The 17,796-nt window shown below is 39.3% G+C and overlaps 2 protein-coding genes across 3 annotated transcripts; both read left to right on the top strand.

Moving 5' to 3' along the window:
- The first annotated feature begins 610 nt into the window (after window positions 1–610).
- Window positions 611–9,539, top strand: LOC135631440 (uncharacterized). Its single transcript, XM_065139118.1, has 5 exons — window positions 611–1,037; window positions 1,552–2,856; window positions 6,579–6,773; window positions 6,856–7,007; window positions 8,768–9,539. Exons 2-5 carry the CDS (start codon window positions 1,599–1,601, stop codon window positions 9,239–9,241), a joined length of 2,079 nt encoding a protein of 692 aa, XP_064995190.1. The 5' UTR covers window positions 611–1,037; window positions 1,552–1,598; the 3' UTR covers window positions 9,242–9,539.
- A 1,539-nt stretch (window positions 9,540–11,078) lies between these two features.
- Window positions 11,079–15,358, top strand: LOC103976718 (F-box/kelch-repeat protein At1g22040). 2 transcript variants are annotated; one of them, XM_009392022.3, is made up of 3 exons: window positions 11,079–11,180; window positions 11,296–11,339; window positions 13,825–15,358. In XM_009392022.3, exons 2-3 carry the CDS (start codon window positions 11,300–11,302, stop codon window positions 15,306–15,308), a joined length of 1,524 nt encoding a protein of 507 aa, XP_009390297.3. In that variant the 5' UTR covers window positions 11,079–11,180; window positions 11,296–11,299; the 3' UTR covers window positions 15,309–15,358. The 2 variants fall into 2 exon arrangements, with proteins under 2 accessions (XP_009390297.3, XP_018677866.2); XM_018822321.2 differs by lacking the exons at window positions 11,079–11,180; window positions 11,296–11,339 and adding an exon at window positions 11,361–11,534.
- The last annotated feature ends 2,438 nt before the right edge of the window (window positions 15,359–17,796 follow it).

Below are 17,796 nucleotides of genomic sequence, written 5' to 3'. Positions count from 1 at the left end.
TATGGAGATAAAATCCATTAGTTGAATTTGTCATGTCAACAACTATTCAATAGAAAATATTATCTTAAATAAATAAATAAATATTATTTTATTAATATGTATAAATTTATAATTTTTGTATTCATTCAAAAAGATTAATAAAAAATAATCATAAACTTTATCGAGAAACATATTATTGCCAAGTTGAAAATAAGGTTCGATTGACTTTATATAACAATAAGAATATATGTTTTTCGATGTTATTAAGAGGTTATTCTTAAAATTAAAAATAAAATAAAAAAAATTCAGTAACGTTGAGTAGAAATTTCTGTAAGTCAATCGTAAAACAAATACGTTAAGTAAAAATCTCTATAAGTTAATTATAAAATAAATATATATTTAAAAATTAATTATCTCATTAACGTATATCAAATATCTAAACATTAAAATCCTTCGTAATATTGGTAGCTTTGAAGGAATTTATATAGAAATAGACATGTGCAACCGAGTCGAACCGGTCCGAACTTGAGTTTGGTTGATTGGACCGGTTCAATTTGAGGCTAACCCGATTGTATTCAGTGCGCTTCGTTTATACACCGAAAGCGATTATAAATATATCTCTAACCCGCAAACCCTTCCGCTTCTCCTTCCCCCTTCCTCATCGCTCTCGTCCTCGAAGTTAAATCCAAAGCCATCCTCCACCGAAGCGGGAGAAACCCCAGCGACGACGAAACCCAAACCCTAGAAATCGCGAGCTCCATCGTCCCTTTCGCCGCCCCACTTCCTCTCCCGAAAGATCTCGCCCTTACTTCCTATCCTCCTCGTTTTCCCTCACGATTTTCTCTTTTTTTTTTTTCCTTTTCGATTTTTTTTGGCGTTGGTTGCAGGAAGGATAGACGGTTTCCGAGGAATGGGTTCTTCTTCCGAGATTTTTCCTGCTGGGTTTTGATTTGTTCTGGTCTAACGCCTGTTTCCTGTTCTGGAATTAGGGTTTCGTCTGGCTCTCAACTGAGTTCTCGATCGCCTACGGTGGTTGCGCCTGCGGAGCCCATTCCCCGGTTGGTTCTCTCTCCTGCCTGCTTCTCTCTAGGAAAGATTAATTTTTGGAGCTCGCGTTAGGGTTTTGGTTCTGCTGTGCGTGTGTTTCAGGAATTAGGGTTTGTGGCTGTTGTGACAGTCGATTTGTTATTCCTTGATGCTGCATCCTGAAAGGTTCTTAATTTTTCTCGAGTAGTTTGTTTCAATAGGCGGTTTTTGTCACTCATTCTCATTTCACAAGTCACCCCCAAGTCTTGATATCTTATAACCTAAGTCTGCTTGTGATTTGGGTGTCGTTGTTGTAGGCAACTTATTCAGGCTAGTCATATCAAGGGTTTACATTTCCCATGCATGCTAAGCTGTACCATTATCTTATGATATCGTGTTTGCTGGAATCATTATGCACACTGATTACTACGATACTTTCTGATTTTTGTGATTTTTTTGGTACTTCACATATGCTTTACAAAACGTGCATTTGTTTTTGTGCTCCTGGCGCACTTAACACATTTGAAATATTTGGTGGATGAATAGGCTGGTGAACATAAACTTAAAGTCAGGATTACAGCTGTTTAGAGAGTATGGCATCACAATATCCGGTGCTCAACAACAGACCCATTGATCAATGGAAGGTTACAGAGTTAAAAGAAGAGCTGAGGAGGAGGAAAATCCCTGTAAGGGGTCTGAAGGAGGAACTGGTAAGGAAGTTATTTGAAGCAATTCGCAATGAAGAGGTGATCAAAGAGCAAGAAACTGGTGATCAAGTGCAATCGGATTGTCCTGATCCGACTCTTGATGGTGATGGCGATCAAAAGCAAGCAGAAAACTCAGCAGCAGATCATACCAACATTGTTCCGGATCCAATTGGACAGAGTCACTGTGATACCAGTGCTATTGACATCAATTGTTCAGACGTCATTCCGGATCCAGTTGGAAAAACTGACTGTGATGCCACTATCACTGACATTGACATCAATCGAGAGATCAAGGTTCAAGATGCCATAACAGCTATTTCAGGATTGGATGCGACAGTTATGGAAACACAAGCCAATACAGTTCTGTTGGAAGACAGTACAACTGAAAGCCAGACTGTGATCACTCAATACGACTCCCGTGTCATGGTTTCAAGAGCTGAAGAAAAACAAGAGGAAGAAAAGCAAGAAGACTCGAACGTACCTGATGAGGATATCAAGCCCAGCCTTTCAGATTTGGACAATCAGGTATCTGTGGTCAGCCCAGATTTAGGTTTCCAGGTTAAGTGTGAGTCAATTCCTATTGATTCTGTGTCAATTGTTGAAAAGAATAAACTAAAGGATAATTTAAATGCTGATGACTTTCATTTAGAGCAAGAAGTTGTTAAGCCGGAGATGGTTCAACCATCATCCAGCAGTGTTCCTTCCGTAGGTGGCGATTTGCAGTCACTGGGTGATGGTAAAGAGCTGCAGTCGTTGGATGATGATAAAGACCTGCAGTCATCGGGTGATGATAAAGAGCAAGTAAAGCACCTAGTCTCTTTGGAAGATACAGATGTCAAAAGCAGTACAAATTTCAATCTCAGCAAGGAAGATAACATAGATGAAGGATCTCCAGAAAAATTGAACTTGGATAGGTGTTCGAGTGATGAATTGATGGAGGAGGATGTCTTGGAAAGCAAGCAAATTGATCCCAACATGAAGTCTGAGGAACTAGCAGAAAAAACTGAGGTGAAACAGGAGCCTGCTATAGGAGTGAGAACAAATATTAAAGATGGGTTGGGTGAGTCTATTCCAGACAATAAAGATACTGTTGATGAAGACCATAGGAAGCCAGAAGGTTCTACCGAAAAGAGAAAACTAGAAGGTATCCCTAGCTGATTTATGGAGTCACAATAATTTTTTTACTTGGATTTTTGCTGTTGAATGATATTTTGGATATTACACTTAGTTCAAATTGTTGCATATTAAAGCATCATTTTGGCATTAACTGAAATGTCATCCAAGCTGCCTAGAAATAGCTGATCAAACATCTCACCATTTTGAAGCCTAGTCTATGAATGTAGTGATTCTTCCCTGCTAAAAACTTCATCTTAGAAGCACCACACACATAAATTATCGTTGCATCTACATTACCATTATGGCATCTCCTGAAACTGATATGTATATTATCCTTTCCTATTTATAGTTTTACTTGATCTCCCTACTAATTCCGTCTTCATAGATCGTCTCTTGATTTGGGATTTCTTATCCAATTTGTCTGTAAAAAGTAATGCCCTAATATTTGTAGGAAGCGGTAGTATATCCATTTGCTTGAATTCCTGAAACAGTTATCTTTGTCCATTGATTGAAATAATTCTTTGGTGTTTATGGTCTATATATACTGTTTTAAAGGAAGGTGTCCTAGACTTTTCGGTATTCATTGTTTGTTCTAGTATCAACCTTACCAAATGCAGCACTATTTTGGTAAAGGAATATGACATTGGATAATCGTGACTCATTTTAAGTTATCTTTCATAAAAAACAGTTCCATGAGTATGCTTTTGTGCTGGGAATGCAGTATTTTGAGAAACATGTTTTCTTGTGGGAATGTTGCACTTGAAGAAGCACATATTTGGCTGCAAGTGCAGCACAAAGCATGTCAATGCTCATATTGTGCCTCCCTTTCTGATCAATTATTCTACAATGTCTTCTTTGTTTCTTAGCCTCTTGCAGTCTTCTGAACTGAATTGATATTATTGCTTATGGTTCTTTTAAGTTAAGATACATGATGAAATTCTAGCTAGTTTGCTATATTTTTTTGGTCTTTGGTGTTATACATGATCCATACTAGGTTGAACTTAGATTAGGTCTTCATTTTTCAAGGAGCTGTGATTTGTTTTTTTATAACTGTCCTTAATAAATAAATCACCATGGAAGTATCTGATGTTTTAGATTTATAGCCTTACTCAAAGAACTGGTTTGATATTTATGCTGAAATGTCTTAAGGAATTTCTTTTCAGTATCAAGTTGTTTTCTTTTCAGGTGAACTCTAGCTTTAGATTTAAATAGAACACAGTTACCCATGATTCTTGTTGAGGATTGACAATCTCAAAATAAGGTCGCCTATGCAGTAGCTAGTTTGGATTTTTTTTTTTTGTCAAGTGCTTCTCAGCCAATACACCTAATGAACTTTTTGTGAGAAGAGGGAAGTAAATCATTGTCTAAATTTGTATAAGTTTTGCACGCATGGGAGATGTGTTAGCTACTTCAGCAAAGGAAGTGGTGGTTGTGTTTTCAGTTTTGTGTTTTCTTGGCTGTTCTGTACTTTTTGTAACAAAATGCATGTGTAGGTGCTTATCGTAGAATGTGCATATGCTTGGCCTTTGTAAATGTCCTATTTAAGCAATAGTGACTTGCATTAAAGATATATAGAAGATGAACTATACCATTTATGAACCCACCACATGGGCTTATTATAACAAGTAGATTTGCAGCTATGGAAAAATACTTGGTGCAATTTTTTTGTAAGTAATTTAATTTATTTACAGCTATGATATTGACACAATCATTTGTAATATTGTTCATTGCAATTCTGATCTCTGTCTTTGCTTCTTTTACCATTTTGTTCCTATATAGCGAGGACTTCTCTTTTTGCAATTTTCATGTTACTAAATGTGCAAAGGATAGAATGATTGCTTATATGTTACATATAACAACCTGCTAATCTAGTTTGTCTAGAATCATAGAAAAGTATTAACATTGAAGCCATTGGGTAACTAGAGACTTGGAGACATGCTAGTTGGAGAGAATTTAGGAGGATGATCTTATCTTGAATTTAATGGCGATCTTAGCATGGTTCAGTATATGTTGTTTTAACAGGAGGCTTCAAATGATAGGATGTGCTCTTCTTCTTCTTCTTGTTCTTTTTTTTTTTAAATATCTCTGCTGAGTTGGACCTTGAACAAAGGAAAGATCCTCATCTCATCCTTGGTGTGAAATCAAGTTTCAATCTTTGAGAAAATGCCATAGTACAAGAGTGTTGAGAAGGAAGGGAAGAAAAAAAAAAAATCCAAATGCCAATCCATCAACCCGGTTGCTGAACCGCAAAAGAAATGCTTGATTTCTGCCTTTGTATCTTGACAAGTTCTATTGTCCTTTTCTAGTTTTCAAAAGAAGCTGAAGATGACCTCTCTGACCACCACTGGAGGGAATAAAGGAAAGCTATGACAGATATTACTGTCAATTTGTACAAGCCCAATCGAAGTGCTAAAAAAGTTGAATATGTTCTAACGTGATGGGTGGCTGTGAACTATTACATGGGTGGGCTACGCAAATTCAGTGTGGGCTGTTCTCACTTTGTGCTGTGACCTTTGGTCCACAATGATCTGCTGGATGAAGATGCCCTAATCTGATGGCTCAAAACTCAATGAGCTGAACACAACCCAAGTGGCCATTATATCTTTAGCCCAAACCTGAACCATGAACCTGACAGGTTATCTTAAAAGTGTCAAGTGTCTGCTTGGGTTGGTTTGATCTAACAGGTCTAGGTTCATATTTTCAGGTTGATTTTGAGTTGATGTGATGCTCTCTGGTTCTCAAGGACAAGATCTGTTGGGAATATCCAGAACAGCTTAATTTTGTCTCTCTCATAATAAAGTGGGTATTAACTGCATACTATGTTAAATGTGAAGTTGATTCACATCTCAGACCCTCAGACTATTGGATTGAGTTGTTGCAATGTTGGTCTGCTTCTAGACATCAACACTTTGTCATCTTTATGGTATATTATCAATTGCTGATCTTAGTAGCCTATAGTTTGTAATCAAGCAAGTTAATGACAGATTGACAGGTGCAACTGTTATGTTCTGAAATCTGCCGTGGATGATGTGCGTACTAGCAAAGCCTCTTCACTATAAGATACAAACTAAGATTATTTGGTACCTGTTTGTTAGCTGATTTTATGAATAGTTATGTTATGGACTGACATCCAATTAACAAATACATGATTGGTCTGGCTTCATGTAGTTTATCATTATGGAATGATGGTTACCTTTTATCATATTGGTAAATTATCTGATTGTGGCATTTTTTTCAAGCTTACACTGTTAGCTAATTGATTTTATTCTTGTGTCTGAAGGATGGGCCTTGCCCCATGATAATCTTGTTAATTGATTTTATTCATGTAGTTGCCTCTTGGCAACTTGGATGACCATGATTCTATCAATGTAAATAGCCTTCCTCTTTGCAGGAATAAGTCAGTCCTATTTTATGTGGAGTGTATAAGCAACAATGTATCCAGACAGTATAAGTAGCCATGTGTCAGATTTCTTCTTTTGTAGGATCACTGTCTCTTGGTTATTGCTAGTATTGAGCCATATCTATTTATGAATATAACAAATATCCACAATTGAACACATCAGAATCTGATTTGTGAAGTTACTTTGCGTTTGTCTTTCTTGGTTGCTTGCATTCTGCTATTTTTTTGGCTGTTTAGAAATAACTCATGTATAATGCTGGGCAATTCCTTTCTGAATTAGATGATTCTGTATTATAAGCAGTATTCCAGTATTAATCTGTTTCTGTTTTTCAAACGATTCTTTGGTTCAGACCAAGAAGCTGTTGGAAGCAGTGAGCCTCCGAAGAGGCAACGCCGCTGGAATTCAGAAACCATAAAAGTTCCTGAACAAGCATCCAATCTTGGTACATCAAGTACACCTAAGGATGCATTTCAACCAACTCCTAGACGGATATTCCCGAAGTCTGATTCAAAGCCCAGCGGAGATGCCCAGAAGGAACGCATTGGTGAGATTAAGATACTTCATATCCACAATGTTTGTGTCAAATGTAAATGATTTTATTTGACTGAATGTTGTCTACATTGCAGTGCCTCCATCACAGAAGCCTGCAACCACTTCACTGAGAATTGACAAGTTCTTGCGTCCCTTCACTTTGAAAGCAGTTCAAGAACTGCTTGCAAAAACTGGAACCATCTGCAGTTTCTGGATGGACCACATCAAAACCCATTGCTATGTGACCGTATGTTGTTCGTGCTTTATTATGTTTTTCTTAGCTCTTATATTTATTGCCATTTTGTTATCATAATTCACAGTTATATTGGTTTTCACCTTTGCTTGCCATTTAGTTTCTTACAGTAGGACTGACTAGTTCAATCATTAATTTTGTGTATGATTCTGCTCATTTATAATCTTATATTAAATTTTTTTTAGACATCAAGGGAGAAAAAGATAGCATGTATCAGTATTTATATCAGGATTGTTTTTGTAGATGTTCCATACATTTAAATTTTTTGATAAAAATGGTGACTGTTAGGGTGGCAGGAGGTTGCCTTCTTTGTGTCTTTGCTTGGACCTTGACAATCATCTATCAATCTACACCTAGGCAGATACCTAACAGCTGAGGAATGCCTAGGCTCAGTTTAATCTGGCTGTTGAGCATAAGTCTGGATCAACTTTCTAGTGGCCCATGAATCAAACAATTAAATATTACTGGCTCAAATTTTATTATTGGGTCTCATGCCTCACTGTAAGATAAATATATTATTAAACATTGTGACATGAATGCACTGATTAGGAGACAGCGGACTTGCTCATGTGTTGGGGCCACTGGCCAAGTTTATAGTTTGAAGGCTTCATCTCAACCCTCATTATTCTTCATTTGGTGGTTACTTGAGAGATACCAAGCCTATTCTTGACTATTAAATCAAGAAGATGGTTGAAACCGCTAGGCTTTAAGATGAAACCTTTAAACTGTTTTTCTCGATCCTACCCTAAAGATGAAGGAAAAGAGGGTGATGACATTAATTCTTCTCTCATTTCTATTTCTCACTTTGTATCCATTTGTTTTCTCTTATTATAAAAAAATTCTGGTTGTTAAGGTTTTCCACAGTTCTTTTTTTTTTTACTTTTCTATATCATGTTTGAGGAAGGTTGTTTTGATTATGAAATTAAATTGAATAGATATCTATTGTTTTGGCTTTTCATTATATATAGTTCTTGTTGATTTTCAAATCACTTCTATTGTTACTCCTTTGTTAGCATCTTGACTGTTTGAGGAAGAATGTTAGGCAACTGGCTAGCATCTAGATTGGCTATTGGCCACCCGTTTGCTGCCTTTTCTGCAATAGTAATTTGTAACTGTTCATCCTTCTTTGTTAGCTATGTGCCATCTGGTTGTGCATTTTATGGTGGATGCTGTTTGTCAGATGGAGCTTCATATCCTTAATGGCGAAAAGGGAGGGGAGGAGGGTGAGGGGGAATGTTAGGGTGTCCTGTGGAATGGAAAAAGGAAAGATGAGAGAAAGGAGCACTGACAAAGAACTAAGTGAATGAAACAAGTTATTTGACATCCAATTATCAGCTTTGGAACTTAGACTTTTATGTCTGGCCACTTTTTGTAGGAACCTTGTCGGTTGAATAAGGCAATATGATCTTAAAAGTCATGATGTAATGCCTTTGAAAATTAGAATATTCTAACTATCAAAGATGGTGAAAACTGAAAAACTTCAAGCCATAGACTGGTACACTTGTCAATTTTCTCTCATTGTTTACTGAATAATAAAAAGGATACTTGCTCACTCTGCTTGCTTGCTTGCTGCCTTTTGTCTTGAACTATGGTTTAAAATTGGTTTATGCCAATGGTATGGAGCTCAGCTGCTGAAATGGTCATCAGCAATTAGGAATAGTAATGTGCATTCTTTGAACTTTGTAATCTAGGTATCCATCATAGTTCTCTCTCCCTGTGTTTGAACATTTCTTAACTCTGTTTATCATTTGCAGTATTCTTCGGTGGAGGAAGCCAATGGTACACGAAATGCTGTTTACAATCTCCAGTGGCCTCCCAATGGTGGGAATCTTCTGATCGCAGAGTTTGTTGATCCCCAAGAAGTCAAGGCACGTGTTGATGCCCCACCGCAATCACCGGCACCTATCAGCCCAAGCCCGAGCGCAGCCAAGGCTACAAACTTTCAACCACCTCAGGCAGCCCAACCCCCTACTCGTCAACATTCTTTTAGGCAGCAGCTGCCTCCTCCCCTTGCAAAACCTCCGACACTGTCTGATGCACCTACCGTAAGAGAGCGACTTCCCCCGCCACCGCCGCCACCTTCCACGGAGCCAGAACCACCTGCATTGACACTTGATGATCTCTTTCGAAAAACCAAGGCTACCCCCAGGATCTATTACTTACCCTTGTCCGAAGAAGTGGTAGCATCCAAGCTTGCAGCACAGGGCAAAGGCAGCATCAAGGGATAGGTAGAGCTCCAAGCTGCAGCAAGAAAGTAGTTTGTTTGTTAAATGGTGTGTAGTTTTGCAGACAACTTGATGCCTATAGGTCCAGATGTTTGTCAGATGAGAGTCCCATCTCTCTTATTCAGATCTCCATTAGGTTTTTATCATCTGCTGTCCTGTGAGAGACCAACCAGCAGGGAAAATATATTCAGTAGTTAGTAAAAGGACATGTTGTAGCGTAGCTTAGCTGCTGAGACGACGGTATGATGTAAGGGTACTCTTTTATGCTTCTTGCTGAGTAGAGTAGTTTAGCACTATCCAATTGTCGACTCTAATGAACGATACTCTTTTTTTTTTTATTTTATTGGATACCAATCAGACTTTTTTTACCTGGAAACACCAACAACACCTTATTATTAGTTCATTCATTCATATGGACCACCGTGGAGACACTTACCGACTCTCTCGGGCATAGCTTTTCCTACTGTTTGTGCATGGTGGCCCGGCCGAGGAGACTTGGCTCTTCTTCTTGCTTGCACACTGGCTCTTTTGTCCACAGTTGTTTTCATGCTGGAAAAAGGAGATGAAAGACAGACTGGCCAAATTCTAGAGTTCTTTTAGGGGCTATTTGAATACTGCCATTATCAATAAGCTAAATGCCAACTCACGATCATGGCTATCACATTTAATGCTGGAGAGGACACGAAGAAGACTATGAGCACATCCTCCTCCTATGGTAAGTAAATAAAGTTGACTGGTTGCTAAACGGTAATACTAACTTTTTTAGTTTTCTCCTACTACGATGATGACATTGACTAGTAATAATCCCCCCTCCCCTCCTCAAGTCTCGTCTTCCATCCATATCCATCCAAAGATGCTGCCTGAGGTTACGTTCAGACCTACCGTCCAAGTAGTTCCGAGTTAAATCTTACTTATGCTCCGATTAGTTTAAGATCTTACACGATGATCCAAAAATTAAGATTTCGAATCATGAATCACCCATCCATCGTACATGAGATTAGACTCGATGAAATATCTAATGTAACTTGTCGTTCCACATCATCAAAGAGAGCCTCCCCTCCTATGTGAAGTCATCTATCGATCTCACTGTCATCCTTTGTGAACTCATCTGGTGATCTCATCACCTCATCGGATTCAATGCCATTTAGTACTTACTACAGTCTGTGATGTTGACATGATCGAACAAGGAGGCATTTTCCAAACACAAACACTCGACCCTCAATATACTCCCAACATCCCTGCCACATTATCATGCCGAATAATTGTTTGCATTTGAGATATGGACAATTAGGGTTGACATCAAGTCAAGTTGAGATAGATTTCTATCCAAAGCATTCCCATTATCCCAACCATACGCATGACCACTTGGAGAAAGCTTTGATTGATGGCTCCGGAAATTTAGGGGAGCCTCACCGATGGAAACCCGCATCTAATTATAGATGATTGTAGCTCAAAGAAGGAAGGAAGGAAGGTGATTGTAGCTCAAAGAAGGAAGGAAGGAAGGATCCAATATGAACTCACATCTAAATCGTTGTTATATCCAAAAAAATAATGCATATTTTAATTTGTTGGTTGCAGAGTTATGCCATTGACTATTCTTTTTTCCATTAATATAGGAAGGTAGGAAAAGAAATAACGAATCAGGTTTCCATTATTTTACAGCCGCAAAATTGGAAAAACCAGGCCGCAAAATGGGGAAAAAAAAGGAGGATGATGTAAGAAAATGGCGGATGCTGATGTCCAGATTTGGATGTGTCCACTTGACGCATGGTTTTACTGTGTCCAGATTATGTTATATATAGACAAGCGAAGAGCGAGACGATATCTCCTTACCGAGAGAGAGAGAGAGAGAGAGAGCAGTGAAGCTATATCTACTTACCGCTTTCGGTCTTTGGCTGGGGAATGAAGCCCTGGTTAGGGTTTCGTCGCTTTTCTATGCAAGGTATGCCCCCATTCTCGAGTTGCATAAAAAAAGTTTCGATTTTTGGGTCGTTTTTGTAGATCTTGGAGAGAGAGCAGTGAAGCTTTATCTACTTGTTGCTTTCTGTCTTTGGCAGGAGAATGAAGCCCTGGTTAGAGTTTCGTCGCTCTTCCTTGCAAGGTATGCCACCATTCTCGAGCTGCATCAAAAAAGTTTCGATTTTGGGGTCGTTTTTGTAGATCTTGGAGAGAGAGAGAGAGAGAGAGAGAGAGAGAGAGAGAGAGAGAGAGCAGTGGAGCTATATCTACTTGCTGCTTTCTGTCTTTAGCAGGGTAATGAAGCCCTGGTTAGGGTTTCGTCGCTCTTCTTCGCAAGGTACGCCCCCATTCTCGAGCTGCATCAAAAAAGTTTCGATTTTGGGGTCGTTTTTATGGATCTCGAAGCTTCTCGATTAATTGGGTTGATTTGGCTTCTGGGTGGATCAAAGTTCGATCTTTTCTTTTTTATTTGGCTTCTGTTTGTTGATTCGTTGTTCTATCTGTGCTTCCGCAAAGAAATCGTTGCCATCGATGGATATTTTTTCTTTCATTTCCTAAATTGAAAATTCTTTAATTAGGGATTGGGATTTTCTTTGTTTAGTCGTATTCATTTTTTCCTTAGCCGAATTAGAAATACTTCCCTAAGTGACGGGTTAATTAATCAAATGATTAATCCAAAAAAATTTGCTTCCTTGAGAGAACCCTTCTTCCTCTCTGGTCACACCTCTCATCAATTCATCAATAGTGTCAAGAGGAGAGCGACGACCGTCTTCGGGGAGGAGAGGTCGGCCCTCTATTTTTTTTTTTTTCCTTTATTTTAAATTTTTTATTTGCTAATGTTTTTGAAAAATTCGAATCCGGTAAAATATTATACTTTAAAAGATCATGATAGATAGATGATAATATCACTCGAATTAGTTTAACTTCGGATCAGGATTAATGAAATGTAATTTTATTTACAGTGGATTTGATTTGATTTGATTAATTAATTTTATGAAACCATTCATTTTAAGTGGATTTAACCATTTTGCAACATCTTAAGTATTTAGTTTAGCATGTTTATTTAAAGAATTTCATGCATGCATGCATTCATTAAGCAAGTTTGTTTATTATTGATTTCATTAGAATTTCATGTTGCATTGAATTAGATTGCATTATTCAATTACATGTTGTACTAAAAGAGGACAAATTAAAATTTATAGGTGTAATATAAAATGGAAAAATTAAAATTGATTCGATTGGGCCAGGCCAATGGCCCACAAGGGCCCAAAAGTGTGCCACGTGCAAGCTAGCCCCGTGGCTCCTTGTGGCCTAATCTGAGCCTTGTATCTTGGCTGAACCAGACCAATTTGACTCGTTCATGTCGGTTTAGGGTGATTCTAGATCAATTTTGATAGATAGGTTTAATAAGCCTGTTTGGCCCAAGTTAGACCAATTAGACCAGTTTATGATGATTTCAGACTGAGTCGATAAGGATATGTGGTCGGATCCTAGCTGAATTATGTCTGGTTTGAGTCAGTCGGACAAATTCAGCTAGGGTATAGATTAATTAAGGGTTGTAACGAGATTGACACATTTTGATTTTATGATTTAACACATTTAAAAGATATTAAGTTATGTTATTAATTGGGCAATCAAGTCCAATTAGACCAGTTTAGGATGATTTCATACCGAGTCTATGAGGATATAATATATGGTCGAATCCTAGTCGAATTATGTCCGGCTTGAGTCAATTGGACAAATTCAGCTAGGGTTTAGATTAATCAAGGGTTGTAATGGGATTGACACATTTTGATTTTATGATTTAACACATTTAAAAGCCTTATATTGAGTTATGTTATTAAATTTGAGAATGATTTTCAATTTCTAAGTTTAAATGATATTTAACGTTGAAGTTGATAATATTAATATGATTGTTATCATGGGATATATGTGGCTATGGTGAGTGATCCGTATTGGAAGTGTCAATGCGAATGTAGCTTAAGAGCCCATCGTAGTGCAAAGCCACCAATAGATCGAGTCTCTCATGCCATATGCCAAGCATAGTCTATCAATATATTTTTATCGCATGGTCTCTTTGGATGCATGCACGAATAAATGGAAATGAACCATTGTGATATATGATAATATTTGAAGACTTTGTTTGGGATGGCTAGTATTGTTAGGGATGAGCTGACTGCTAAATGTGACAACTCAACGGTTCCTCCGTTCGTCTTTGTTGGAAGGAACGTGTCTCACCTTGGTTGGTGAGGAGTACTGCTTCATTCGTTATTGGGAATGCGACATGAATTCTCTCCGTCGGTTATTGGGAGAACATAGAATTCATATTGTGTAGTATGCCTCTTCATTCACTATTGGGGGATGTGCCATCGAATGGCTGCTGATCGCCTATGTTGTATGTGGATGTCACTCGATAATTGTGTATATGATCTAGATATGGTACATGAGTTTATCGCATAAGAATGATTATTGCTTATGATGATTCATAAGTTCTTATTAGATATGAGTTTCATGAAGTATTACTTTATTTTTATTTCATATAGAAGTGTATTATAATGATTGGAAATGTTTAATGAATAAAGCTTCCTTTTTGTTGTTTGACGATCGCTTGGTGTTGCGTGTTGCAGATTCTCTCGACGACTGTAACTGTTGGTTTTCTGAAAGGGTTGTCGAAGCATTCGGCCCAAAAGAGAAAAGGCCAATGGGTTCATTCTTGAGTTTACCTCGTAGCAAAGCTCGACTACTGCAGCATCGCAAATCCTTCGAACTAGAAGACTGTAAGAGGCTAAGGATGTCAGCCAACTACGGTAGTGGAAACACAAGGTTGATCCCTTGTTTGCCTGATGAGATTTCACTAGAGATCTTAGCCAGAGTGCCTAGAATTTGCTATCTGAACATGAAGATGGTTTCTCGAAGATGGAGAGCAGTTCTCTCTGGTGCTGAAGTTTATCAGTTAAGAAAAGAACTCGGGAGAACTGAAGAATGGGTTTACATATTGACAAAAGTCGAAGATGGTAAGCTTGCATGGCATGCTTTAGACCCTCGGTCGGGGAGATGGCAAAGGTTGCCGCCGATGCCAAACACCCAGAGGGGCTCCTTAGGACTGTGGCCAAGGATCCTGATGGATCCAAGCACCAAATTTGCTGACATGGTTAGAAGTTGGCTTGGTACTACGGATACCTCGGTAAATATGCCATTCTATGGTTGTGGAGTCGGCACGGTCGACGGATGTCTCTATGTGTTAGGTGGACTGTCGAGTTCTTCAGCAATCAAGTCTGTCTGGAGGTATGATCCCTGTGCCAATTCATGGCAGGAATCGAGTCCAATGACGATCGGAAGGGCTTTCTGTAAGACGAGCGTGTTGGATGACAAGCTTTACGTCATCGGCGGTATTACGAGGGGCAAGAAAGGTTTAACTTCTTTACGGTCTGCCGAAGTATATGATCCACGGACAGGGTTGTGGGCACCGGTGCCGAGCATGCTGTTCTCCAAGTTCACCAGGCCTGTTGCGGCGGGAGCGACGACGTACAAGGGCAGGCTGTGCGTGCCTCAGAATCTATACTGCTATCCATTCTATGCCGATGTCGGCGGCGAGATGTACGATCCCAAGACGAACACCTGGGTGGATATGCCCGCCGGCATGGGCAAGGGTTGGCCGGGCAAGCAGGCGGAGACTAGTTTGAGCATAGGGAGTAATCTGAGCACGGTGTTGAACGGCGAATTGTATGCCTTGGATCCGTGCGATGCTGCTGCGGAGGGTGCTCAGATAAAGGTGTACGATCAGGAAGATGATGCATGGAAAGCGGTGATGGGAAGAGTTCCCGTCCATAACTGGGGCAATTTTGGAGCACCGTATATGCTCGTCACTCTCCTCGGGAAGCTCCATGTGATCGCCAAAGAATTCAACAATGAGACTCGTGTATTGCGAGCAGATCCGAAGCATTCATGTTCTTCCTACTCCACTTGGTCGTCGTCATCTTCTGCTGCAACCATCTTCTCGAGTCGAAATCCCGACAAATCACCTGAGACGGAACGCAACCTCTGGGAGGTGATCGCCGCTAAGAATTTTGGCACAGCACAATTTGTCGCTTGCCGAGTGCTTGCTATTTAAAGGATATCAAAACAGTGGTGATGTGAAATTAATCGAGTCGATCTCTCGGATGGATGAATCTAAATAGTTTAGGAGAAAAGAGAATCCATTGTAGATTCTTCATACACACACACACACACACACACAATCAAAAGGAGACGAGTGACATCATCACAATGACCCAAATCAAGCAGAGAAGAGACCATCAAAGGCGGCCACACCAAACGAGCTTCGTGGTTCCACGGCGGTCTCCACTTCCTTGGAGGAAGATACCTTCTCCCTGGCCTGCCTTCCGAGAGCCGAACCAGCGAAGGAAGCCGAGGAACTGAAGCACTCCTCTCTCCTCCTCCTCCCATGGTCTTCTTCCGTTTCCCACCGTTTTCTGCTCCTCTGGAAGTCCTCCGCCACCAGAAGAGCTATGTCTGCCATCCCGATTCTTCGAGGTCTGATGCTGATGCTCTAAGCCTCGATGGGTCTCCTCCGCTTTTATGATGTGTAAGAGCTCATCCCCGTGTCCTCATTGCCGGTGTTCGGTGCCATTATGGATAAGTAAGGCATGCTTGTCTTTTTCTGCTTTGATTACTGTTCCCTGTTCGCAGGATGCTCCTCGTTGGATTGGTTCTATCCTTTGTTGGTGTCAACAACAGTGGCCACCTGCTACTGTAAGTTGGCTAAAAGCCTACTAACTAAGAAGGCGAGTAGTGATTTGTTAGCTTCAAAATTCCTTCCACATCTTCAAGAAAAATACCAAAGTCACTTTGGCAGGAAGCTTCACTAGTGTGGATCCAAAGCAAGCCAAGATAATGTTCCTTAATCCTTTCAAGTGTGTGGATTGGGTGGGGATTTGGAGGACGTCAGATGTAATGTGTCTCATTAACAAAGACCTCCGTTATCCACTCTATCCATCCTGTGATGGGAATGTGACGAGACATCAATGGCTACAGGGAAGAAGGTGCTCTGTTTCTGGTCTTCGATATGCTCGTCGCTCGGTAAAGTTCATGGTATGTTGCCGCCTGAGCCACATGGGTTGTGCATTGCCTGATAGCTACGTAATCTTTTGGAAGCATGTAGCTTGTCATCTTTAAATGAAACTGGAACTGCAGATCACATGGGAAGACAGAGGAACAATGCATATGATGGCCATTCACAACACCTAATTCTAAGCATCATCAAGTTTCCTTCGGCATGTCCATCCAATGTAAAGCTCAACTGGGCATTACATTCTCTCTCTACTTTGACACCTGACATCCAACCTAATCTGATGGTTCTATGTTGTAGCATATCATTTAGCCCCTTGTGTAATAGATAGATCCTTTCCTTCTCTAAATTGACTTATATCACATTACAGTCATTACATCATATTGATCTACAGATTTCACAAAAAATATTTCTGACATTATCAAAATCATCCATCTATCATCATAATAAGGATGAAAAGATAACATTCCCCATCATCAAAAGTCAAAACATAAGTTGAGACTTTTACTACAGATGAAAAGATATGCATCAGATACAAAGATATTTTACTACATATCTCCTCCATGTGAACATTAAATCCATTCAACATACACAATTCTCCTACACTAGAAGAACAGAAACCAATTATCCTCCGTATAATAAGCTTACAAATCAGGTGTGCAACAAACTGCTGATGGTAGAACTATGGAGAGAGCACACAGAAAACCAAAAAGCATCCAAAGTGCATGAGAGAATGATATTACATTGGCAAATCCCACCTTCATGGCAGCCTGCCTTTAGTTCTAATTTTTAACCAAGGGATACACAACGCAAAATATCAAATCAAACAACGACAGGTGATTTGAGAATGCAAGACTAATTCAGTGCACCGGAAGCCTATAGAGAATCCAAGTGGTTGATCAAGTCCCCATCAATTCTAAAATGTAGGAACTGAAACATATTTCGGTGTTACATGTACACATTGTTGAATAGTGTAACCGAGACTGCAACGAACAGTATACAAGTGCACTGACAAATTCAGCATAAGATAAAAAAGGTAAATATGATATGCTAAGCACTCAGTTATCCTAGACTTCAGAAATGTATATCCATACAGCAATTTGGTATTTACTCCAAAGAACAAAACAAACAAAAACAAAATTTTAGTGCAAACAGAAAGGTTCAGCATGGCAGTAGTCCTTAATATAGCTGCTTTCTGAACTACAAATGAAAACATACATCAGAGACCATGGAAGGAACATGTGATAGAGAGACAACTGAGTCTGATAGAGAAGCATTGCGATATGTCACAATCTCTAGCATTTATATGTCCCAAAAAAAAAAAAACAACCGAGTTTTCTGGTTTCAGCTGTGCCTAATCATGTATAAATAATTCATCAAATAAATTACTTAAATTTAAGAAAAAAAATGTAGATCGTCATATTAAACAAAGCCAAGTGTAGAAATGGAAGCCGAAACAGACATTTGAAACAGATTTATGGTCTTCCAAGTGGGAGTATGAGTTTCTAAGCCAGAATATGTAATAAGCACC

The sequence above is a fragment of the Musa acuminata genome, chromosome BXJ3-2, assembly GCF_036884655.1.
Source record: "Musa acuminata AAA Group cultivar baxijiao chromosome BXJ3-2, Cavendish_Baxijiao_AAA, whole genome shotgun sequence".
Classification (NCBI taxonomy): Eukaryota; Viridiplantae; Streptophyta; class Magnoliopsida; order Zingiberales; family Musaceae; genus Musa; species Musa acuminata.
The sequence above is the reverse complement of the archived record's forward strand: the minus strand, read 5'-3'. Positions and strand labels throughout refer to the sequence as shown.

Bases quoted from the DNA above. Each gene is read 5' to 3' on its own strand.
- LOC135631440 (XM_065139118.1), top strand. From the start codon at position 1,599: ATGGCATCACAATATCCGGTGCTCAACAACAGACCCATTGATCAATGG. The intron at 6,774-6,855 runs GTGAGATTAAGA...TCTACATTGCAG, and splicing joins TGCCCAGAAGGAACGCATTG to TGCCTCCATCACAGAAGCCT. The intron at 7,008-8,767 runs GTATGTTGTTCG...TATCATTTGCAG, and splicing joins AAACCCATTGCTATGTGACC to TATTCTTCGGTGGAGGAAGC.
- LOC103976718 (XM_009392022.3), top strand. From the start codon at position 11,300: ATGAAGCCCTGGTTAGAGTTTCGTCGCTCTTCCTTGCAAG. The intron at 11,340-13,824 runs GTATGCCACCAT...TGCGTGTTGCAG, and splicing joins TCGTCGCTCTTCCTTGCAAG to ATTCTCTCGACGACTGTAAC.